The following is a 24,112-nucleotide window of genomic DNA, read 5'->3' on the forward strand; positions in this document are numbered from 1 at the left end:
TTCATCCAACTGTTTCAATTCCTCTCCTCTTCATTCCTTTTTCCCTGTCTCCCATGAAGAGCTCACTCGGGGGCTTGTCATTCAGGCCAGAAAAGGGGTGTCAGGGGTCCCAGAGGGAGACCCCTTCCCTGATGGGAAGAAGCGGGGAGGAGGGACGGCTCCCTCCCTCTGCACACCCCCACCACCCCCAGCTCTGGCAGAATAACAGCCTTGCTGCGGTTGGTTTGTGCAACTCTTTGCTAACCTGTGGCTGTGTCTTCATGGACAAAGTATGAGCCCAGGTTTGGTAATGTCTACGTGCACGCCACGTTTGTGCTTGGTAACATGCAGAGATAAGCAGTTTGTGGGGCTCTGCGAATCCTTCCCTACCCGAGTGGGCGTTGTGTACACAGTGTGGGGGTGAGGGGCCCTGGGGCGTCTGCCCCTGCACTGGGTGGCCCGGGTGAGGCAGCTGGGCCCTGCTCCTGTACAGCCCAGGCTGGAGAGTCCCCTGCAGTCACCTGGCCACTGGCACCCTGGGGTGAAGGGGGAGGCATTGGGCGCTGGCCCCTTAAGGGCCTCTGATGAGCTATATTGGGCCCATCTGCCTGGGTTCCAGCAGCTTCCGCAGCCCCAGCAGGAGACGGAAGATGCAAGAGGTCATTGCGGGGCTGGAGCGGTTCACCTTTGCCTTTGAGAAGGATGTCGAGATGCAGAAGGGCACTGGGCTCCTGCCTTTCCAGGGCATGGACAGTGAGTGAGGATGGGGCCACTGTCCCTCCCCCACCTTCTCTTTTTTTTTTTCTTTGAGACGGAGTCTCGCTCTTTAGCCCAAGCTGGAGTGCAGTGGCGCAATCTCGGTTCATTGCAAGCTCTGTCTCCTGGGTTCACGCCATTCTCCTGCCTCAGCCTTCTGAGGAGCTGGGACTACAGGCGCCTGCCACCGCGCCCGGCTGACTTTTTGTATTTTTAGTAGAGACGGGGTTTCACCGTGTTAGCCAGGATGGTCTCAAACTCCTGACCTCGTCATCCGCCCACCTTGGCCTCCCAAAGTGCTGGGATTACAGGCATGAGCCACCACGCCCGGCCTCGCTCCCCCTCCCTTCTCTACAGGCGTCTCTGCTCAACTCCCTGATGCGACAGCCCCTTCTCTGTCTCTCTCTTCTGTGGCTTCGGGGCAACCCATTTTCCAGACTGAGAAAGAGAGGCACAGAGAGACGGTGAATTGAGAGAAGCCACACTGGCCTCCCAAGCTCCTGGGCCAGCCTTGAGCCCCTCGAGCTCCTCTGTTTCAGAGTTGGGGGGTTAAGGGTTGGGGTCTGCTGGCTGGCTCTGCAGCTTAACCTCTACAGGGCGCAGATTTGGGGTCCCATAGGCCAGAGCCTGGGGGAGGTCTAGGTGGGACATGCCGATAGGAGGTGGAGGATCCCGGAACAGCTGCAGCCTCTGGGGAAGCTACCTTCTCCGTTCCCTCTTCTCCTTCCAGAGTCGGCCTCAGCTGTGTGCAACTTCTTCACTAAAGGGCTCTGTGAGAAAGGTGAGTTAGCAGACAGGCTTGGGCCCCAAGCTGGGTGAGTGTAGGGTCTGTCTGAGCTACACCCAGCAGGGGCTCTGCCTGGCCTGGGATAGGGTGTCGAATTTGCACCTGGGGAGGGAAAATTGGGATGGAGTGGAATTTTATTTTTATTTTATTTATTTATTTTTAGATGGAGTCTCGCTCTGTTGCCCAGGCTAGAGTGAAGTGGCGTGATCTCAACTCACTGCAGCCTCTGCCTCCTGGGTTCAAGCGACTCTCCTTTGTCAGCCTCCCGAGTAACTGGAACTATAGGCGCATGCCACCAAGCCCGGCTAATTTTTGTATTTTTAGTAGAAATGGGGTTTTGTCATGTTGGCCAGGCTGGTCTCAAACTCCTCACCTCAGGTGATCCACCTGCCTGGGCCTCCCAAAGTGCTGGGATTACAGGCGTGAGCCACCACGCCCAGCCATGGAGCAGAATTTTAGACTTACAGGTAGACAAAGGATAAGTGGTTGGATCCATCAAGCAGCCTGCCCCTCCCCTAAGATTTCCCCGCCTCAGCAGCAGTCTTCGTAGTTTGCAGTTCGCATCAGGGTAACCAGGCTGCCTCGAAAAGCGTAATTTTTTCTTTCTGCCTTGCTGGGATGGGCGTGTATCTGAGCTTTGGCCTGTGCATTCCCAGGAGGCTCCAGCTTCTTAATGTTTTTCTTGATTTCCTCCCAGCTAGAAGAGAGGCATCCTTCTCCCCCAGTCCCATGCTCTGACTCAGTTTGGAAACTGGTCAATTGTCTCACCCATTCCCTATGCCCTGAGGTAGCACCTGCCACCATCTTTGAAATGCTATCAAAAAGCATCCTCCACTTCTCTCCTGCCCTGACTTTGGGTCAATACCGTCTTCCTAGGCACCTCTCCCCAAATGCAGCCATTCTGGGAAGGCCTGACTCAAATACAAGAGTTTTCAACTTTTCTTCTGGCTCATGGCTCACGAAGAGGCTCTTCCCACAGAAATATACAATTGCCAAAAAAAATTGGCTTACAATTTTAGGGTTTCCTAGTCTTCCTACCACTTGCCTATACATTTAGGTTAAGAAATCTCGCTGGTGTGAGAGTTTAGGACATGCTTTCTGATCCAAATGACTCTGTCCCTGGAAGCTGGGGGGCTGGTGGGGACCAGGAAAGGAGGACCTGGGGCCATGTTCGCCCACCTGCCTTGTCTTGGGGCCAGCCCTGGACGATGCAGGGAGAAGGGAAATGGGATCACTGGTCGCCCAAGGCCTTGTGCACCCAGGACCCTGCAGGCTCGATGTGGACTGAGTGGCGTCTCCTCAGCTCGGCCCATCTAGTCCCTAGAGCAGTGGTTCCTAGCAACACCCTTCTGCAAAGAAAGAAAGCTATTATGGTGGAAGGTCAGAACCAAGCAAGTCAATAGCCAGGGGTGGAGGTTAGGGGTATTTAAAGAGAGCACCTTGGCCAGGGGAGTTGGCTCACACTTGTAATCCCAGCACTTTGAGAGGCAGAGGGTGGAGGATCGCTCAAGACCAGCCTGGGCAACATAGCGAGACCCCATCTCTACAAAACATAATTTCTTTTTTTTTTAAAAAAAGGAAAAATGGAAAGAACACTTCCCCTAGCCCCCAAATTATGTCAGAGAACTGGCCAGGTATGAGGCTGGACCTGCTTAGAAACTCAGGAACTGCCAGCCTGGATGACATGGCAAAGCCCTGTCTCTACAAAAAATAAAAATTTAGCTCAGTGTGGTGGTGCAGGCCTGTAGTCCTAGCTACTCGGGAGGCTGAGATGGGAGAACTGTCTGAGTCTAGGAGGTTGAGGCTACAGTGAGCCATGACTTTGCCATTGCACTCCAGCCTGGGCAAAAGGCTAAGATCCTGTCTCAAATAAATAAATTAAAAAGAAAGAAACTTAGGAACTGGATGTCCTTCCTGCTAATAGCAAGGCAGACTTGAGTGAAGATGATAAAACAGTTAAATGTAACATTTCCATGGACTATTCCTTATAAATCATTACAAAGTTGGCTCTTCTGTCACCCTGTTAGGTCTCTGGAATTGGGAAGCATAACATTTGGTGTTTTTAAAGATGGGAATTCAACACGCCCTTACTGAGCACTTACTACGTGCCAGGGGCTGGGCTGGGTGTGGGGATTCTGGGCTGGAAAGCCTGGCCCTGCTCCCTGGCAGGACGAGAGGGGGTGTTAGGCACTCTGGGAATGAAAAGGAGGCAGCTGTTCTGAGCCCAGGTATTTCCCTGGAGAAGGGCATGGCACACCAGGCAGATGGGAAGGATGGGCAAAGGTGTGGTAGTGGGAACAGCTGTACATTAAGAAGAGCTTGCCCTGGCCAGTCACGGTGGCTCAAGCCTATAATCCCGCACTTTGGGAGGCTGAGGTGGATGGATCACCTGAGATCAGGAGTTCGAGACCAGCCTGGCCAACATGGTGAAACCCTGTCTCTACTAAAAATAAATAAATAAAAAAATAGCCAGGTGTAGTTGCGGGCATAATTCCAGCTACTTGGGAGGCTGAGGCAGGAGGATCACTTGAACCCGGGAGGTGGAGGTTGCAGTGAGCTGAGACCGTGCCATTGCTCTCTAGCATGGGCAACAGCGAGACGCCATCTCAAAAACAAGAGCTTGGCTGGGCGCGGTGGCTCACGCCTGTAATCCCAGCACTTTGGGAGGCTGAGGCGGGCGGATCACGAGGTCAGGAGATCGAGACCATCCTGGCTAACACAGTGAAACCCTGTCTCTACTAAAAAATACAAAAAAATAGCCAGGCATGGTGGCGGGCCCCTGTAGTCCCAGCTACTCGGGAGGCTGAGGCAGGAGAATGGCGTGAACCCGGGAGGCAGAGCTTGCAGTGAGCCCAGATCACGCCACTGCACTCCAGCCTGGGCAACAGAGCAAGACTCCGTCTCAAAAAAAAAAAAAAAAAAAAAAAAAGCTTGCCCTTCATGCTGCCTCGGCTCCCAGTTCCAGCCCCTACAGGGTCCAGGTGAAGGGATAAGGGGAGAGCCGCTGGGGACTGAGTCAGGTACCCTCCTGGGGAATCCCCTGGAGGGCTGAGTGGGCCCCAGGCTGTGGATGAGGGGCCTCCCAGCCAGGTGCTCTGGTGTCTCCAGGGAAACTCTGCCCCTTCCGACATGACCGAGGAGAGAAGATGGTGGTGTGCAAGCACTGGCTCCGGGGGCTGTGCAAGAAGGGTGATCACTGCAAGTTCCTGCACCAGTATGACCTCACCAGGATGCCTGAGTGCTACTTCTACTCCAAGTTTGGTAAGGCCTCTTCCTGGCTCGGTGCCTCACCCTGGAGGGTGGCAGTGAGGGCTGTGAGATGGGAAGAAGGTTTCTAGAGGAGGGGGCACGCAGAGGAGGCTGGACATGTCCCTGGAGGTCAGAGAGACCTGTCTGAGCCTCAGGTGTCTGTTCTCCAAACCCCTAGACAAGCAGAAGTGCACCCTGAAGTCCCTGCCCTTTACTGCCCCCAGGATCAAGGTGCATACCAGATACCCCCAAAAGGGAAGAAGGGATTGTTTCTCTCCCCAGTCTTGGTTCATCACACACCCAGCCTGACTATATTGAAATGTCTTAAATGAGCCATCTCTCAGGCCCTGGCTAGAACTTCTCGAATATCAGGCCTTCAGAGCCACATTCACGATGCCTGCTGTACCCTCAAAGCCTCTGCACCACTATCTGCTCTTTCAACGGTCTTGCTATTTTAACTCTTACTTTAGAAGAAACTTTGCATTGTTTCCATAAATGGAGAACTAGTGTCACTTGTTAGAAATCAAAGGTCACTGTAAACATAAATCCATGAGGTTCAGAGGTCTAGCACCTAAAATCATCTTGTGTGGTCAAGCCTGGACGAGCATCTTGCCTCCCTCTGGCTTCAAGGCATCCTTTGTCCTTTTAATATAATATATATATATATATTTTTGAGACAGGGTGTCGCTCTGTCCCCCAGGCTGGAGTGCAGTGGCGTGATCTTGGCTGACTGCAACCTCCACCTCCCAGGTTCAAGCAATTCTCCTGCCTCAGCCTCCTGAGTAGCTGGGATTACAGGTACCCACCACCATGCCAGGCTAATTTTTGTATTTTTAGTAGAGATGGGTTTTGCCACGTTGGCCAGGCTGGTCTTGAACTCCTGACCTCAGGTGATCCACCAGCCTCGGCCTCCCAAAGTGCTGGGATTATCGGTGTGAGCCACCGCGCCCTGCCTCCTTTGTCCTTTTAATCAAGGGACTATTTATGGGGCAGCTGCAGCCACTTTCCCGCTTACTTAAGAAAGGAATTTGTGAATGTGCTTCAGGTCTCACCCTTCACAATACAGTTCTACAGCTCAGAGCTTTTCGGAGCTGGAAGGAGCCTTACGGATTATCTAGTCCAGTGGTTTTCGAACTGTATTCCATGAAGAGTGACCTGCAAGGAGAGAGCTGGCAGAATCCCCTGGATGCCCCTGACTCAGGAGGCGTGGCTTCTAAATGTGGCTGGAGCCAGCTTCAGGGCCCCCCAAGCGGCTGCTCCTCGTTAGTGCCAATGGGAGGGTCCTGGGTACCTGAGAAGGAGGCGAAGCATCACCTAGGCCAGTCAGAGCCCCACCCAGGCTAATATTCCATTTCCTGCCTGCTCCTGGGAGGCAAAGGCATGGCAGTTCCTGAGAGCTGCCCCCATGTCTCCCCTGAAAGGACAGTGTTGATCCCAGTTCCCCTTGGTCACTGCCTAACATTCTGTGACTTTAGTAATAAAATGCCACCTACTTAGTCATTCCCTCAGTAGCCCTCGGTGTTTGTTTGGAGATCCGGTGCTCCTGGGCATGGATACAGGAACGGGACCAGGTCCCCCTCGGCCCCCAGATAACTCCAATTAGTAGAGGACAGACTTGTAAACCCATGATTACAAGATGTAATCTACTGTTCTTACAGTAAATGAATGCATATGGCTTTCGAATATCAAAGTGATGATCACTCTAATTGGAATCGGAGTGTTGTTGGGGAGGTGTGGGAGTGGGACAGAGTCACTGGAAGGGCCTGGTGTCCGCGATCTTCAACCCAGTACCCCGTCTCTGAAAGGCGGACTGAAGGCTGAGGTGCTGCTGCCACCTGCTGGCCAGGCCAGGAATGCAGAGACGTGCGCCCAGCAGAACGGCAACCAGTGTAGATGACTTCCTGTTATCTCCATCCATCAAATGCCGGCCAGCATCACCTAGGGGGTGATGTCACTTTGATTCATTAGAAAGCTCAAGCCCAGAGTCAGCACTCTGCCCAGTGCTGTACACTGACAATGAACAAATGAACCCTTCGTAAACGTGAGGAAGCTGAATGAAATGGATGTGGCTTTTTCCTCTCTCTGAGCCCTGGCGTTCTCAGTGAAATGAGAGGGGTGGGAAAGAATGGTGGTTTTAAACTCTTAGGAATCAGGAGTACTCTCCTTTTTTTTTTGGAGACAGAGTCTCACATTGTTGCCCAGGCTGGAGTGGAGTGGCACAATCTCGACTCACTGCAACCTCTGCCTCCCAGGTTCAAGCGATTCTCCCACCACAGCCTCCTGAATAACTGGGACTACAGGCATGTGCCACCACACCTGGCTAATTTTTATATTTTTAGTAGAGACAGGGTTTCACCATGTTGGCCAGTCTGGTCTCAAACTCCTGACCTCAGGTGATTCTGAGGATCACCACCTCGGCTTCACAAAGTGCTGGGATTACAGGCATGAGCCACTGTGCCTGGCCTAGGGGTGCTTTCCTTTAGACGAAACCTTGCTCTGTAGAGGACCAGTGTATAAAATAGATCTTCCTGGAGCAATTTGAAAATCAATGGAATAGACGCTACGATGCTCCTTCAGCTCTGAAAAGCACTGAGCTGTAGACATTTAAGGAGGATGAAGTTGGAAAGATTCATGAGTTCTCAGCTTGAATGAAGTGAAAGTGGGATGAATCTTCCCCCATGCTTCCTTCAGAGCTTTCTTCCTAAGAGAAATCTAAGAGAGCTCTTAAAATGACACCTGGGGCCGGGCGTGGTGGCTCACACCTGTAATCCCAGCACTTTGGGAAGCCGAGGTGGGCGGATCACGAGGTCAGAAGTTCAAGACCAGCCTGGCCAACATGGTGAAACCCCATCTCTATTAAAAATACAAAAATTAGCCATGCGTGGTGGCACATGCCTGTAATCCCAGCTACTTGGGAGGCTGAAGCAGGAGAATCACTTGAATTCGGGAGGCAGAGGTTGCTGTGAGCCAAGATCGCGCCATTGCACTCCAGCCTGGGCAACAGAGTAAAACCCTGTCTCAAAATAATAAAATAATAATAATAATATAATAATAATAACAACAACACCTGGGTAGCCTGGGCCCACTGGGCTGGCTCCCTGTAGGAAATAAACTAAACCTGAGACTTAGTCTAATCCATAGAGAGATGATGATGCAGGCTTAGTATATAATGCAGGTGCCCACTCTGCAGTGTTTCTTTTCGTACCTGTGCCAGCTTGAGCAGGGCTTTGCTTGTCTTTGCATTTCCACCAAGGGGAACAGCTTCCCTAGGCTCTGCAGGCAGCATGGGTTTTGTAGTAGAGATGAAGAGGGGGCTGCACTTACAGTGACATGGAAATATCTCCACTTAATGTCGCAGGCCTTCTCGGCTCTCCTTGTTCCTGCTAGCCTCTAACGGCCTTCAGTTCCAGTGCCTCCTTCTCCATCTGGGGTCCTACCCCCACTCTTACTCTTCCAGAGGTGTATATTCAGACCATGCCCTGCTTAGCAAATAGGACTGGGATCCACCCATTTTAGACTGCAGGAAGGATTAGACATACTTGCCATCTTCAAAAAGCTGGTGACTCCCAGAATAAAAGCCAGTGTCTTCTGTGTATGTGAGGGGCAAGGTCAATCTGGTTTGGGGACACAGAAGTGACCACAAAGAAAAACTGCTTCTACAGAGAGTGCTGGGATTTTCAGGTGACTGCAGCAACAAGGAGTGTCCCTTCCTCCATGTGAAGCCAGCTTTCAAGTCCCAGGACTGTCCTTGGTATGACCAAGGTTTCTGCAAGGACGGTGAGGCCTTGGAAGCCAGGGAGCCCTAGGGGCTGTGGGGATCAGGGTGGGGGCTCTCAGCAGGGGAGGGGCCATTTTCCTGATGAGGCTGTGCCTTGTTGAAACCCCAATAGAAGGTCTTTCTGTAGTTCTCCTCCAGCTCTGCTGTGACACACAAAACACAGCCTGGTGTGGGGCCATAACAGGCTTCTTGGGGCAGACTGACTTGGGTTCAAATCCTATCTTCAGCATGTATCAGCTGCATGCCCTTCTCCAAGTTACTGAACCACAGGAAGCTCTTGACACAGGGTCAGGCCCATAGGAGATGCTTAGTTCATGTGTGCTCTCTTCTGCATTCCACTTACCTGGGGGGTCCTGAGTGCTGCTTAAGCATATTCTACCTTTCCCATTGCTGCCAGCCAAATTTAAGAGGCAGCTTCCCCCAGCAGGGTTCCCATGCCCTAAGCAACAGGGTTTCTCCCTCTCCTTTATCTTCGGATAGGTTTTTCTTACTGAGTTGTTAGTGCTGTTGGTTTTAGGGATCTGGGCGGGGGTGAGGGCTGCTGAGAAGATCAGTAGGATTGTGGGGTTAGCTTTTTTCTTTCTATCACCCAGGCTGGAGTGCAGTGGTGCGATCTTGGCTCACTGCAACCTCCACCTCCCAGGTTCAAGCAATTGTCCTGCCTCAGCCTCCCAAGTAGCTGGGGTTACAGGTGTGTGCCACCACGCCCAGCTAATTTTTGTATTTTTAGTAGAGACAGGGTCTCACCATGTTGCCCAGGCTGGTCTGGAACTCCTGGGCTGAAGTGATCCACCCACCTTGGCCTCCCAAAGTGCTGGGATTACAGGTGTGAGCCACCCCACCCGGCCAGGTCAGCTTTTTCTCAGCTGTAGCTCCCATACCTAAATAAATAAAAGGCAACAAAGTATGGTTCATATCCATGCAAGTCCTCCAGGACACAGCATGTCAGTGACATTTCCAACTCTATTTCAGAACTTGCCAGCTGACACCTGCTCCAGCACATTCCAAGGTTCCTTTTCCCCATCCCTGTCTCATGGCTAGAAGTGGGTGCTTTAGGGTGGTACAGAAAGGACGGGAAGATTTATCCACCCCTATTAAGTGAAGCCCCTATGACCATCCACACCCTTCCCAGGGAGCTTTTTTGTGTGTGTTTTCCCCTCTTACTGGAGCGGCTGCTTCTCATCACTTTCTCTTCGCTCAGCAGGTCCTCTGTGTAAATACCGCCATGTCCCCAGAATAATGTGTCTCAACTATTTAGTTGGCTTCTGCCCTGAGGGACCCAAGTGCCAATTTGCTCAGTAAGTATGATACCTCAGTTACCAACTCCCACCACCGTGCTAGGCCTGGCCTTCTAGTTCTAGATCTTTCCATACCTTCACTGATCCATGGCGGAAAACGAAGCATCTGGCAAGCATCCGCGCCAGTATTTTCCTGGCACCACTGCCTGACCCTGGCGATCTCAGAACTCTAACCCATCCTTTTAATGTGTACTCATGCTGGGGATGGGTGTCGATCTTTTCACAAAATGTTCTAGTAATAAGAGAAGAAACACTTAATGCCCATTTCTCCCCAGTCCTCTGTAATTCTCCCTCACGCCCTGGCTAAGGGAGGGCACCTTCCCTACAGGGTTCTGAAATATGAAATCTGCAGCAGGCTGGCGCAGAGCATGTTAATGAGCAGAAGATGGGAGGGCGAGAGCTTGGCTGTAATCGTCTCTCTCTCCACTTCCCTTAGTCCCAAGATGAATCTTTTACTCAACCCGAGTTACATGAAGGTGAGTGCAGGCAGGCACGTGCTGTCGTGCCTCATCCTTTTATTCCCACTCCTTTCTGCTCCCCAGGGAAGCTCACCCAGCAGCACTGCATGGCTCCCAGCGAACCCTCACTCTCCTTTGAAAGGCATGTCATCATGCATGTGGGACACATATATGTGGTTGTTCCTCCCAGACTCCTCTCCAACCTCTAGAATCTCTGCTGTGGGTAGGGTAGGACTTCTCTGTTGACCAGCCCGAGGCTTTCCTTCTGCTAGCTGGGTGGCACGCATGGTTTTTGGAATCAGGGCTGGCCCTGATTGAGAACTGTGCCCAGTCCCTATGGAGAGACACACATTCTCTATAGACGCAAATGTTGATGAGCGCCTATGTCAGGGGTTGGCAAACTACAGCCTGTGGGCCGAGTCCAGCCTGCTGCCTGTCTTTGTACAGGCGAGGGGCTAAGAATGGTTTGTAAAAAGTGGGAGGAAAATCAAAATATTTTGTGACATGTGAAATTAATTCCAGTGCTCATAAAGGGTTTTGTTGGAACAGGGCCATGGCTGTTCTGGTGCTTACAATGGCAGAGTCCAGTGGCTGCAACAGAGACCCAGTGGCCTGCAGAGTATAAAATACGCACTGTTTGGTGTTCTATAGAAAAAGCTTGCTGACCTCTGGTCTAGATGACTGAATGTCGGACACCTGTTTAAGTATCACAGAAGCCAGACAGCGCCAACACTGGGGCAGCTACGGGCAGCTACTGACAGCTACTGGGGCCTCCGAGCACTGGACGCTGGGAGGGTGATGGCCTGGGAGGAAGGCAGTCCCTGCTGGTTCTGAGTGGGCTTTGAAAGAAGGTGGGAGGCGATCTGTGGGACTGCGGGGAATTTACAAGCCCATTTACAGTGAAAGCCTAACTTTCATTGAAAGGTATGCTTTTGGCACTTAAAACTGTAACTAAAGGCATCTTGAACCCTGGTTTCACCCTAAATGCACGGCCAGCGTCCCAGCCCTCTGTGAAGTCAGTGTCTGCACAGAGGGACTATCTGCAGTAGGTGTTTTTTCACGACTTCACTTTATCTGCAGCTTGTCAACCGGCCCTGGGATTCAGCACCTCCTATTTCTGCTGTGGAAGCTTGGAAGGCCCCATCCCCAACAGAGTGCCTGCTCTCCTGCCTGGGGATCAGGGGTCAAGCGCAGGGCCTGTGCCACAGGGTAGACAAAGGAACCCACAGGGCTGGGCAAGTGCTTGGCTGAGAGCTGGGAGGACAAGGAATGATCAGGGAGCTGGAGAATGACTCCTTTTCTGCAGCAGATAGGAGTGTGAATTAGGAGAGAATGAGAGGATACTGTAAACCATCCTGTTGGCATCTCCTGCTAGACAAGACTATTCCTTCAAAAGGAACAATCATTTCCTGCTTTGTTGCCTACTACTCTTCAGTTACTTGTACATAACGTCCTTAAGATTCTTTTTTGGCCGGAGGGCAGAGTATGGTTAAGGGAGGGAATGTAGCACCTGGTTCCTTTTTCTGATATCTTCTGGTTTATCAGGAAGAAAAAAAAAATCATGTTTGATCATACCTTCATTCTCATAGCTTCTAAAGTGTCCTGAGCTTTGCAGTCTCCATTCTGCAAGAGAATAGTTTTATTGGGATGACAGGTAAGAGAGGGAGAACCCTTGACTTTTCTTGTACAGTTGCTTTTATGTGCCTTGCAATGTCTAGAGCCTTGTTCTCTGGGATTGTGATGCTGGGCTTGAATGACTGAAATAAGCTTCACCAACAAGCAGAATCCATCCAATTCCTCACAAAGGTGGCTAACCATCTCCTATGTTTCCCTAGACATCTTTAGAAATCTGAATTTACAAAAAGTCATGCCATTCACTTTTTCTGTTTTTGTGTCAAAGACCAGGTCATTATGCCAATAAGTACAGTAAGACTCAACTGGTAGGAGTTATTAAAAACTAACCTATGGTCAGAAGATGCTCAGTGGTCTTACTATGGGATTCTGTTTCCCAAGTTCCACAGTAAGCCCGCTGTCATCCTAAGCAGGGTATGAGTGAGGTGCAGAAGTAGCCTGTGGCATATAGGTTTATTTCTTTTGATCCTGTAAGTGAACGAGCTACTAATAATACAACAGGTTTGGAGGCAGATTGGCAGGAACAAGTTATCCATAAAACGGGAGCAAAATGTACATAAAACCAAAAGCTCGAGTCTATGGGAAATCCACGATCATACTTTGCTCAGCTCCTACCAGCAGTTCTGGGTTGCACGTGGCAGTTCCTCTGCATATGGCTTCAGCTGCTGCTATCAACTGGCAATTAACTCAAATGGTTTTCTTTAGCATGACAGCTGCTTCCCTGTATGGCTTATTTAAATCTAAGAATATACTCTGTGCCTTATGTGTGGAGTATTATGGGACAGTAGATGGAATAAAATAGGCTTATCCTGGGGAGGTAAGGTAATGACATGGAACACTTAACAGTATTACCATATTTTAATGCCATCATGAAAGGCCAATACCAAGGCAACTTAATCCACTGGGAAAGGGGGGTTAGTGGCTGTGCTGAGCCTTTTGGAGTAATAGAGAAGAGCAATGTGATGTGTGAGGAAGAACTGGCCCCCCACCTTGGTAAAAAGACAGGTGTCTAGCCTGCCTGGAGCTGGAGTCCCCAGTCAGGGCAGTCTAAAAGAATGGAGCCCAGGAGTCAGGTTTTGGGGGGTTGAATGCCAGTTCAAACCAATGGGAGCTGCTATGTGATGAACAGCACAGAGCTACGTAGGCAAATCACTCTACCTCATGCCCGTTTTCTTTTTGGAAAATGAGCAGGATAGCACCCACGTCACAGGACTGTTTGAAACTAAAAGGAGAAAACGCATGTAAAAAACCTTGCATGGCACTCGGCACAAAGCAAGCCCCAGATGTTGGCTGGATCTGCCTGTGGATTGCAGTAGGGCCTCTCTTCCTCCGTTCAAGGTTGGAATTTATATATAGTATGATGGCACATACTACAGGCTTTACAACAGCTGCTATCAATGAGTTCCTACCATCACAGATGTTACTGGAATTAACAAACGTAAGACTTCTAATCTCACCAAATGTCTGCAAAGTAGGAATAATTATCTCTAAATTACAGTACAAAGGAGGCTCCAGTAAACTGGGTAACTGACCCAGGGACACACCCACCCATTTCACAGGTGAGGCTCTAAAAGAGGCAAATAATCAGCTCAGGGGAGTATTTTTTATATTTTACAAATAATTTTATTATGAAGAGTGGCGGAAGTAGTATGTAGATTCCCCATAAAGTATAAGAGTCTGCTGATAATAAAATGATTTTATTTTTAACAGCTAAAATAAATTTTAATGTGCATTAGAAAAACTACACGTTCCCAAGTAAACTCAGTCTTTCAGATATTATTCAGGATTAAACAAGACTGCCCCGAGGTTAATCCACTTACACAGACCACGTGTGAGCTACAGCCGGGGTATTCAGGCATGCCGGTGAATATTCCCAACTTTTAGTAACAGAACCTTTAAATACGTCCTCTCAAGCATGGACAGTAGCCTGGGTGTCACCATGCCTCTTCTGCAGGATGGATGGGAAGGTGAATATGGATTACGTGTATGGATTCTCATGCTGCATTTGTATGCACCTTGCAGGAAGATTCGGGAATTCAAGCTGCTGCCTGGAAGCAAGATCTAAGCATTGCTTCTTACCTAGCGGGGCTCTCACCAATGCCACAGACAGGGCAGAACACGACTTTTACCCTCTCTCCTTCTGCAGCATGATTTTAAGAGACAAAGCTTATAAGGCTGTTTAAAATGGTAAATCATGTTAGAGACGTTCTTTTTTTTCCTTGGCTCCGAAGAGATGAGTAGTTACCCCGCCTCACACCTGAAGCGTACTGGCTTCTGCAGGTAGCAGTCTTACTTGTCTACTATTCGTTCTGAGGAGTCTTGTCTTTCTGGATGAAGCTTTTAATCTGGTGATCACATACATGATTGGAACTGGCTGTGCAAATGAACTGATAGGAATTTTGCATACATGAGTGAAAAATGTACCCTCACAAGGCAACTTTACATCAGTATTGCACCCTGGAGCTGTGAAGTGTGCTTCCTGGTCATGCTGAGTTTGTTTAGATCTACATCTCAGAAAATAATCAGTCAGCTATCAATCAGTTTACCTCAACAACACTCTTAAACTATTCTGAACATTAAGAAGAGATTCTTGAAGGACTTGATAACAAATCTTCAATTATTTTCCCAACCCAGATGGCAGCAATGAGCAGACAAGCCTTTCCTTCCATTACTCTGTAGACATTTACAAGTAATTCCAGAATGTGGAGATGTTTCCAATGGCTTCTTGAAAGTTACCCACACTACTTTATTTGTGGATTCTCGGTATCTAATTCAAAGAAGTCAGTGGAGACTTTTTGTTGTTTCCTACTATATGTGAGTTAGAATTCTTGGTACTTACCAATAAAGAAAAAAGCCGTCTTCTTATTAATACAGGATCTCACCTTTGCCTTAAACTTGGCAATACAAGGCAGATATCCTTTTAAGACTCATGGATCATTAAATAGTTCTATTCTCATTAAATAACTTACTTTCAGGGATATAAAATATTTACTGTGACTAAGTTAAACTTTTTCATTATGTTTTAGCATCCTGATTATGACAAGTGATACTACTTTATTTATAGCAGTGATACAAATGTTCCTGATAACCTTGAGGGCTGAAAAAGCTAACCCTTAATGCTACCACTACACTTAGGTGTTACAGGACAATTCAGTGGGCAACACAGGGCACGAAGGCACTAGAGAGAAGTCACGAAGGCTTCTCCTACTTAAATGTGCTTCCTAATCCAAACATGTTTTAGAGCGGCAATCCCGTCGTCTTCGCCACACCAACACATGGAGGTACTGTGCTCTTCTAGGGCAGGGGTCGGCACAATTTTTCTGTAAAGGCCAGATAGTAAATATTTTCAGCTTTTCTGTCACAACTACTCGACTTTGCTGTTGTCGTGTGAAACAGCCGTGGATGCCACCTAACCAAATGAGCAGGGCTTGTTTTTGTACATTTTGATTACAAACAAAAACAAGGCAGTGGGCTGGCTTTGGTCTGTGGGTCATGGTGGGGTCTGCTGCCCCTGCTCAAGGGAACTGGGGGACTGGGAAAGAGGATATTATTGAAGGTCATTCTCATCTACCTTCTCACCTCGAGAGTCTTGAGTAAGGACACATGGGGAGGTGTGGAGAGAATCGTTAAGCATCTCTCCTAAAGAGCATTCACAGAGAATGGGCACAAAGCTCTTTCGGCAGGGAAGATTGTTCTGGGTTCCAATGAAGTTCTTAGTAATATTAAACTAAAATAACTGAATGTAGAACTTTTTCCCTCAACCACAACTTTTTTCCTTACAGAGAATTCTAGGATACAGGGATATATTGCTGAATACCTTAACTATGGGAATTTGTTGCAGAATTAAATTACTCCCACTAGGGATGGAAAGGAGCAGGGGATTGGGAATAGAAAAGGTAGGTAAAAAGTAGCCCCAACATTCCAGCTTTGAGAAGAGACAGAAACGATGTACAAGTCAACACATGCTGGCCGTGGCTTTCCTGTAGGTTTTTTGGGATTTTTGAGACAAAGTTTCACTTCCATCACCCAGGCTGGAATGCAATGGCACAATCTCAGCTCACTGCAGCCTCCGCCTCCTGGGCTCAAGTGATTCTCCTGCCTCAGCCTCCTAAGTAGCTGGGACTACAGGCATGTGCCACTGAGCTCGGCTACTTTTTACATTTTTTTTTTTGTAGAGATGGATTTCACCACATTGCACAGGCTGATTCTGAACTCCTGACCTCATGATCCGCCCGCCTTGGCCTCCCAAAGTGCTGGGATTACAGGCGTGAGCCACCGCACCTGGCATTCCTGTAGTTTTAAAAGAGCTGGGACATAAGAGGAACTGACCTCATGTATTTTGGCATGAGGACACCACAAGCAAAGCTGAGACAGAGGGGTGTGTACGTGTGATATATAACTAACCCTCTACGTTAGAAAGGCGGTTGGGGAAACACTTATCCATTGATGCTGCCTAAATTTCCTCAAAGCTTTTTCTACCTGTAAGTATCCAAGTTACTCTCTGTGGGCCAAAGCAGAAGTAAAAAATCAGACACTGAATAGTCTGATGAGATGAAGAGACACAGAAAACCCACCAGCCAAAAACAACCCTAACAAATTGAGAGGAATTTCTCAGTAATGCACAGAAACTCTTGAGCAAGGGATAGATAGATAGGGGTGGGATTCTGAAAAGTTTCCAGGAAGAGATGATATATTAGCCACCTGTTCACTATTATACTCAATTAAGATGTATAAAATGTGATTTAACATTATAGTTAGTGTGCTATTTTAAAAATCAGCTTAAAAATATTTGTTAAGGTTTTTTTCAGAGGCTTACCTGCAACTCGAATGCCCATCCTTAGCTCTTGTGTTTCTCACACCTATCAAGATCTGGTCAAGGGCCCCAAAGAAACTAAGGGGAAGGGCCTGATGTGGGCTTATTTTCTGCCAATTCAGATACTTTCCTGTATCAACATACAGGTAGTAGTCTGGTATCTCATACAGATGAATGGTAATGAGATACTAGCTTTTTACGGAGAAATAACTTCTTAATTTTAATGATGAACTTTGTCATCTTCACATCTCCTTGAAAAATAACTTTATGATTAAACAAAACTAGTTTTTCTCTAATTCTCAGTTGCTTCTGATAGCAAGTCAAGAACATCCAGACAGAACCAGATCTGTCTGTATTAATAATACATTTACTTCCTGTATCATTATTTTAGATTCCAATAATTTTATTCTGTATTTTTTTTCACTCCCCTCTCCCTGTCCCAAATATTACACATTTTTAAACTGTTAAGTATGTATTGCAGTCGTCTCCACCGTACGCCCTTTGCTGTTCCAGGGCTTTAAGTGATGTCCAGGTCAACACTACTTACGCCAGCGCTGCAGCTCTTTGGATAAACAGAGACAAATGTAAGGATCCAGAGGCCACTTCCAATGACTGTTACTATCTTTTGCCTCTACAGATCATTCTCTTTTTGTTTTATAAGTTTAGAAATAAGAGTATTAAGCACAATGAGAAGTTTGTTTCACTTTCTTCAGTCTCTGTTCACTAATGTCAGGTATCAAACAATCCCTTTCAGACTGGTAAAACTTTAAGAAAAGCCCTTTTCTCTGAGGGAGAAATGACTCTTGGTTTTGGGCCTCTCCATTTATGCAGGACTATCAGGTGTCTGATACAAGAGATGGCGGCGAGGCCATCCCAGCCAGCAGGCAGGAGTGCTGCCGCCCTGTTCCTGCTGTCGGACCTACCCGCTACTCACTAGGCACTGATTTCATCAAACAAATCCCAATTAGCATCAAATTGTGATTTTTTTTTTCTTAAGAAGTCCAGTGTGTGAATTATGCTGGCCTTCAGAATTCATCGTTATCTTGTACTTTTACACCCGAAGTTTTCATCTGAAAGTGGGCTTTTTGTTTTAATTGTACACAAATACTGGTGGTTTTTTTTTTTTTTTTTGAGATGCAGTTTCGCTTGTTGCCCAGGCTGGAGTGCAATGGCGAGATCTCGGCTCACTGCAACCTCTGCCTCCTGGGTTCTAGCAATTCTCCTGCCTCAGCCTCCCGAGTAGCTGGGACTATAGGCGCCCGCCACCACGCCCAGCTAATCTTTGTATTTTTAGTAGAGACAGGGTTTCACCACTTTGGGCAGGCTGGTCTTGAACTCATGACCTCAGGTGATCTGCGAGCCTCGGCCTCCCAAAGTGCTGGGATTACAGGCGTGAGCCACCGTGCCCGGCCCCAAAATACTGGTTTTTGATTGTACAAAAACCAGCACAAAAATTTAATTATACAAAAATACTGATATTTTTGATACCCACTCGTCTTTTTAAGGATTTTTTTTATAATGCAATACTTTAAGAAATGAACAAACCCATCTTGAATTAAGATAAAAGAAATTAAGGTATTTTCCTTCTGGTTAAGACTTAGTACAAGCTGAAACCTGGAGAATGGCGCTTTGTTTTTTAAGTGTTCAAAGTAGATTAACTGAGATAGCAATAAGACTTAGACACATTGGTAAGTGACAGCTGTATTCTATTCCTCCTCCTCTCTTTTTCTGGTGTAAAGGTATTTGGTTTCAATGCCAAAAAGGTGCTCTTAGGCACCAAGGAAGAGCACCTTCCATTGGAGCAGGGTAACAGTTCTTGGGTACCTGACCTTTTAGCAGGGAAGGAAAAAAAGCTAGAAAGGCTGAGTGCGGTGGCTCATGCCTATAATCCCAGCACTTTGGGAGGCCAAGACGGGTGGGTCACCGGGGATTAGGAGTTCAAGACCAGCCTGACCAACATGGTAAAACCCGTCTCTACTAAAAATACAAAATTAGCTGGGCATGGTGGTGCATGTCTGTAATCCCAGCTACTTGGGAGGTTGAGGCAGGAGAAATCGCTTGAACCCAGGAGGCAGAGGTTGTAGTGAGCCAAGATCACACCACTGTGCTCCAGCCTGGGCAACAGAGTGAGATTCTGTCTCAAAAAAAAAAAAAAAAAAAGAAGGTAGAAAAAAACCTTCTAGCACCTACAAGGGAGAAAAAAACAAGACCACCAAATAAGTGGCAACATGAGGCTCGGCGTGGTGGCTCACACCTGTAATCCCAGCACTTTGGGAGGCCGAGGCGGGAGGATCATGAAGTCAGGAGTTCGAGACCAGCCTGGCCAATATGGTGAAAACCCTGTCTCTACTAAAAATATAAAAACAAAGTTAGCCAGGCATGGTGACGCACACCTGTATCCCAGCTACTCGGGAGGCTGAGGCAGAAGAAATCAGTTGAACCCAGGAGGCAGAGGTTACAGTGAGCCGAGATCGTGCCACTGCATTGTAGCCTGGGTGACAGAGCAAGACTCCATCTCAAAAAAAAAAACAAAAACACAACATGAAATGGAGGACAAGGGCAATTATGTAAATTCTAGTCAAATCTTACACAGGCCATTACAACCAAGCCTCTGATAAAACCCCACAGCCTGCCAGACACAGTGGCTTATGCCTGTAATCTTAGCACTTTGGGAGGCCGAGGTGGGTGGATCACCTGAGGTCGGGAGTTCAAGACCCGCCTGACCAACATGGAGAAACCCCGTCTCTACTAAAAATACAAAATTAGCCGGGCATGGTGGTGCATGCCTGTAATCCCAGCTACTCGAGAAGCTGAGGCAGGAGAATCACTTGAACCCAGGAGGCGGAGGTTGCGGTGAGCTGAGATCATGCCATTGCACTTCAGCCTGGGTGACAAGAGCAAAACCGCATCTCAAAAAAATAAAAGAAAACCCAGAAACCCCAGGCGATAACTCATTCACTAAGGCATGCCAGATACTGTAAAGCTGTAAAAAAAAAAAAAAAACAATTCAGAGAATCCCTTGGAGGTCCATATAACAGAATGGGACCTGTTATTTAGGCTAGAAATATAGAAAGGCTTACTCAGACGTCTGAAACTCCAGCTACAACACAGGACAAAGTATCCTGTGAAGAGCATCGTGATGCCACCGACTCCACTCTTCCTTATGGTGGTGTTGCACCTGATCCAGCCTGTTCAAAAGGAAACACGACTTGGTGTTACAGCGACTGAAACTAGGGCCAGTATCCACGAGTCATTCAAGTTTTCCCAGTTAGCCTGAGTGATGGAACTGTAATTCAGAGATTTACACACACATATTTTAAACACATAAAGGCTAACTAACATCAAAGAACCTTAACTTGACTACATTCAAATTAGTTACTCTTGTTTTGGGTGCTTGGTTAAAATCTTTAGTGGGAAGAGGCTAATACAACTGGTTAACTTGAGGTTTAGAGTCTTTCTGGCTTTGGGAGGAGGCACAATCAATGTGGGCAAGGGAAAGTTGGGGGTAGGTATTAAAAAATACAAGCTGTTGAATAAATGGTAGCTGTTATTAGCTTTGGTGCTTTCAATTATGTCAAACTCCAAAATGAAAACAGACAAATGGAAAACTAGGAAGAGAACACACATTTTAACATTTTTTTCCTCTCCTCTTTAGCCTTGCTTAACAGCCTAAAGAGAAACTTTTCCAAATGCCCAGAATCTGCAACAGAACGCAACAGTCAAACTCCAGCCTCACCTTTTTGTACAGCTCCCAAGAGCCTCATCAGAGAGAAGTTGGAGGTTGTAAGTCCGGTAGGGGGTTCCAAACTCCTTATATCAGTTGAGCTTCGTTCCAACAAAGAAACTATGGTTCCAAACAGAAGTCACCGTCATTGTTTACCGAAACGTACCCCCTTCCCCAACATCCAGTGCCGAAGGATCCAGGGCTAAGCCTCAGGAAAAGCATATTCTAAACAGGTGCATTAAAGATTTCTGCATTGGACTGCAGCTAAGTGTTGAAAGTCAAATCAATTACAGGTTGAAAAAATGTTTTTCAAAAGGCCAAGGGACCCCCGAAAATCAGGGCGTCTACTTGTTTTTTGGTCTGCTGAGTACCCTGGCCAGGTGATTGATGTGCATGTGCTTCATGAAGTGAGTCTCTTATATCACCTTTTTGTCTTTGACACAGTCTCACTCTCTCGCCCAGGCTGGAGTGCAGTGGCATGATCTCGGCTTACTGCAACCTCTACCTCCTGGGTTCAAGTGATTCTCCTGCCTCAGCCTCCCGAGTAGCTGGGATTACAGGCACACGCCATCACGCCAGGCTAATTTTTGTCATTTTTAGTAGAGACGGGGTTTCGCCACGTTGGCCAGGCTGGTCATGAACTCCTGACCTCATGTGTTCTGCCCGCCCCAGCCTCCCAAACTACTGGGATTATAGGCATGAACCACTGCGCCTGGCCTCTTTTACATCTTCTATCATCTGCTAAACATGTCAGCCAAAAGCGTGACTTTCTCCTTTTATGACTGTGACTTGCCCACAGTCAACATGCCTGTTCTACTACCCTATCGCTATTATTGGCCAGCAAACATTTCCTGTTCATGTTCAGTACATGAATAACTTAAGCAGAACCAGAAAAGAGGGCTTATGCAGGCCGGGTGCGGTGGCTCACGCCTGTAATCCCAGCACTTTGGGAGGCTGAGGCGGGTGGATCACGATGTCAGGAGATTGAGACCATCCTGGCTAACACTGTAAAACCCCGTCTCTACTAAAAAATAGAAAAAATTAGCCAGGCGTGGTGGCGGGTGCCTGTAGTCCCAGCTACACGGGAGGCTGAGGCAGGAGAATGGTGTGAACCCAGGAGGCAGAGCTTGCAGTGAGCCGAGATCACACCACTGCACTCCAGCCCAGGCGACAGAGCGAGACTCCGCCTCAAAAAAAAAAAGAGGGCTTATGCTGCTTAATCACATTTCTCCTGTACATGGTTTTCTCCGTGTTTTATGACAGGTAATCTCTACTACTGATGGTTCTCTAGTCTTGGTTTGGTTCATCAAGATAAAGAAGAAATTAAACACCGACAACAGGTTTACCAAGTGTGGTAAAAGTTGCTGTGGATGTAAAAATATCCAAATGATCATTAAAGAACAATGAAAAGAATCATGCTGGCTTCCAAGAAATTGCAAAGAAGATAATTCTCTTGCAAGGTGAAGGTTAGTCTCTTAAAAAAAAAAACCCATTCATCTTGGAAAAAATTTGAGGAAAACGGTGCAAAGAGACAACTTCCTGAAAACTGCGACCATGTCGTCAGCAGTGTCAGGACCACGTGGTTCCCTGGCCTTGCCCTGCTTTCTCCAGTCAGGTGAGCCTACTGGCCTGATCTGAAGTTCATTCAGTAACTGTTAGCTCACTGGCCCTGCCTTTAAATATCAAAGGAATGAGCTGGCTTCCTGAGAAGGACAAATGACCTATCAAAGGTCTTGCCTGAGCAAGAAAAGGTATGGCCCATTCTCTTATGCAAAGATTCCAATAAAACTCTAATTTGCAGTCATTGGAGCTAGCCATTGCCCAGTGAAATTACAAAGGTTTTTTTTTTTTTGAGACGGAGTCTTGCTCTGTCGCCCAGGCTGGAGTGCAGTGGTGCAATATCTGCTCACTGCAAGCTCCGCCTCCTGGGTTCATGCCATTCTCCTGCCTCAGCCTCCCGAGTAGCTGGGACTACAGGCGCCCGCCACTACGCCCGGCTAATTTTTTTTTTTGTATTTTTAGTAGAGACGGGGTTTCACCGCGTTAGCCAGGATGATCTCAATCTCCTGACCTTGTGATCCGCCCGCCTCGGCCTCCCAAATTGCTGGGATTACAGACGTGAGCCACCGCGCCTGGCCACAAAGCTTTTTAAGGAGCCAACGGCACCACCTTTTAATCCCTATAGGTTGATGTGGCCTTGAAGTCCTTGGCCAATGGAGGGATCAGGGCTTGACCTGATCCTAGGGTCTCTCTCCTCTGGTATCTTCTGTTCGTTTGGTGGTAACATCAAAGTCTGAACTTTGATCCTGGATCCAACTTCAATAGTTTTTCAATTTATAATAGAAGTAGAGGCCCTATGATGATTACATCTTATTTACCATCTGATATAGAAGTACCAAACTAAGTACAACATTTATTAGTTACAGACTATGAGCAATAAAAGGGATTAAAATAGTTTCTCACCACTATTTGGAAGGAACTTGTTACTGAAGAAAAAATTCTATTTTTCCTCCTATATCCTATCTCATAACCTTGGTAATTTAATGTTTTAAGTTACTGTATCTTATTATTGTATTCTTGGCAGCTAACAGTGAAATGTATCAATAACATATCAAACAAGGTATTGACTTCTATCTGTGGTCTTTAAACTCTACTTGAGGCTTACTGTTTGGGAGAGTTAGTAGTTAATACCTCCAGGTTCACCTGACTCTTCTCTCTGTAGTCTTTAAACTCTACTTGAGGTTCACGGTTTGGAATAGTAGAGTCAGACGAACCTGGATTGGAATCCTGATTCTGTCACTGCATGAACATGGGCAAGTCACTTAAGATGTCTGAAGCTCAGGCCAGGCGTGGTGACTCACACCTGTAATCCCAGCACTTTGGGAGGCCAAGGCAGGCGGATCACCTGAGGTCAGGAGTTCGAGACCAGCCTGGCCAACACGGCGAAACCCCATCTCTACTAAAAAATACAAAAAAAAAAAAAAAAAAAAAAATTAGCTGGGCACGGTGGCAGGCGCCTGTAATCCTAGCTACTCGGAGACTGAGGCAGGAGAATCGCTTGAACCTGGGAGGCGGAGGTTGCAGTGAGCCGTGATCGCGCCATTGCACTCCAGCCTGGGAGACAGAGCAAGACTCCATCTCAAAAAAAAAAAAAAAGATGTCTGAAGCTCAGATTCCTCATGAGGAATAAGAGGGTGGGACAGTGGTGTCACTCAGAGCTGTTAATGACGATTAAATGACATAATGTATCTAGCATAATGATAGTCATAGTCATCACAGATAAATGTCAGGTCCCTCACTTTTTCCTCTAAAATGAAAAGTGTGTATCAAGGACACTCCTAAGCACTATAAAATATAGTACAGAAAATACACAAGTCCTTCAACTTGCTAGAGAGATTTACCATGGGGGGAGTGTGTGCATCTGCAATTGAAAAATACACAGAAGGCAGGGCACGGTGGTTCACACCTGTAATCCCAGTACTTTGGGAGGTTGAGGTGGGCAGATCACCTGAGGTCACGAGTTTGAGACCAGCCTGACCAACATGGAGAAACCCCATCTCTACTAAAAATACAAAATTAGCCGGGCGTGGTGGTGCATACCTGTAGTCCCAGCTACTTGGGAGGCTGAGGCAGGAGAA

At 47.5% G+C, this 24,112-nt stretch overlaps 2 protein-coding genes across 16 annotated transcripts in view; one reads left to right on the plus strand and one right to left on the minus strand.

Moving 5' to 3' along the window:
- CPSF4L (cleavage and polyadenylation specific factor 4 like) overlaps positions 1–20,737 on the plus strand; it is a 39,199-nt gene extending 18,462 nt beyond the window's left edge. Inside the window, exons 2-7 of one of the 8 annotated variants that reach the window (XR_004033341.1) lie at positions 4,631–4,783; positions 8,453–8,548; positions 9,754–9,847; positions 10,176–10,323; positions 17,264–17,334; positions 20,406–20,419. Coding sequence is in view for 6 of the 8 variants with exons in the window: in XM_030827783.1 (XP_030683643.1) it covers positions 4,669–4,783; positions 8,453–8,548; positions 9,754–9,847; positions 17,264–17,477 (519 nt within the window). In the remaining 2 variants the exon portion in view is untranslated. Of the gene's footprint in view, positions 1–4,630; positions 4,784–8,452; positions 8,549–9,753; positions 9,848–10,175; positions 10,324–17,263; positions 17,585–20,405 lie in introns of those variants that run through there. The other 7 variants (XM_030827784.1, XM_030827786.1, XM_030827785.1 and 4 more) reach the window with 7 other exon arrangements.
- The window catches only part of C14H17orf80 (chromosome 14 C17orf80 homolog), a 38,908-nt gene continuing 28,341 nt past the window's right edge, over positions 13,546–24,112 (minus strand). For 3 of the 8 annotated variants that reach the window (XM_030827776.1, XM_030827774.1, XM_030827775.1), the window contains exons 4-5: positions 20,487–20,594; positions 19,626–19,938 (exon numbers count right to left, since the gene is read on the minus strand). In XM_030827776.1, the coding sequence (XP_030683636.1) occupies positions 19,709–19,938; positions 20,487–20,594 (338 nt within the window). In that variant the 3' untranslated portion in view covers positions 19,626–19,708. Of the gene's footprint in view, positions 15,258–16,156; positions 17,313–19,625; positions 19,939–20,486; positions 20,595–24,112 lie in introns of those variants that run through there. The other 5 variants (XM_030827777.1, XM_030827778.1, XM_030827781.1 and 2 more) reach the window with 5 other exon arrangements.

The sequence above is a fragment of the Nomascus leucogenys genome, chromosome 14, assembly GCF_006542625.1.
Source record: "Nomascus leucogenys isolate Asia chromosome 14, Asia_NLE_v1, whole genome shotgun sequence".
In the NCBI taxonomy this organism is placed as follows: domain Eukaryota; kingdom Metazoa; phylum Chordata; class Mammalia; order Primates; family Hylobatidae; genus Nomascus; species Nomascus leucogenys.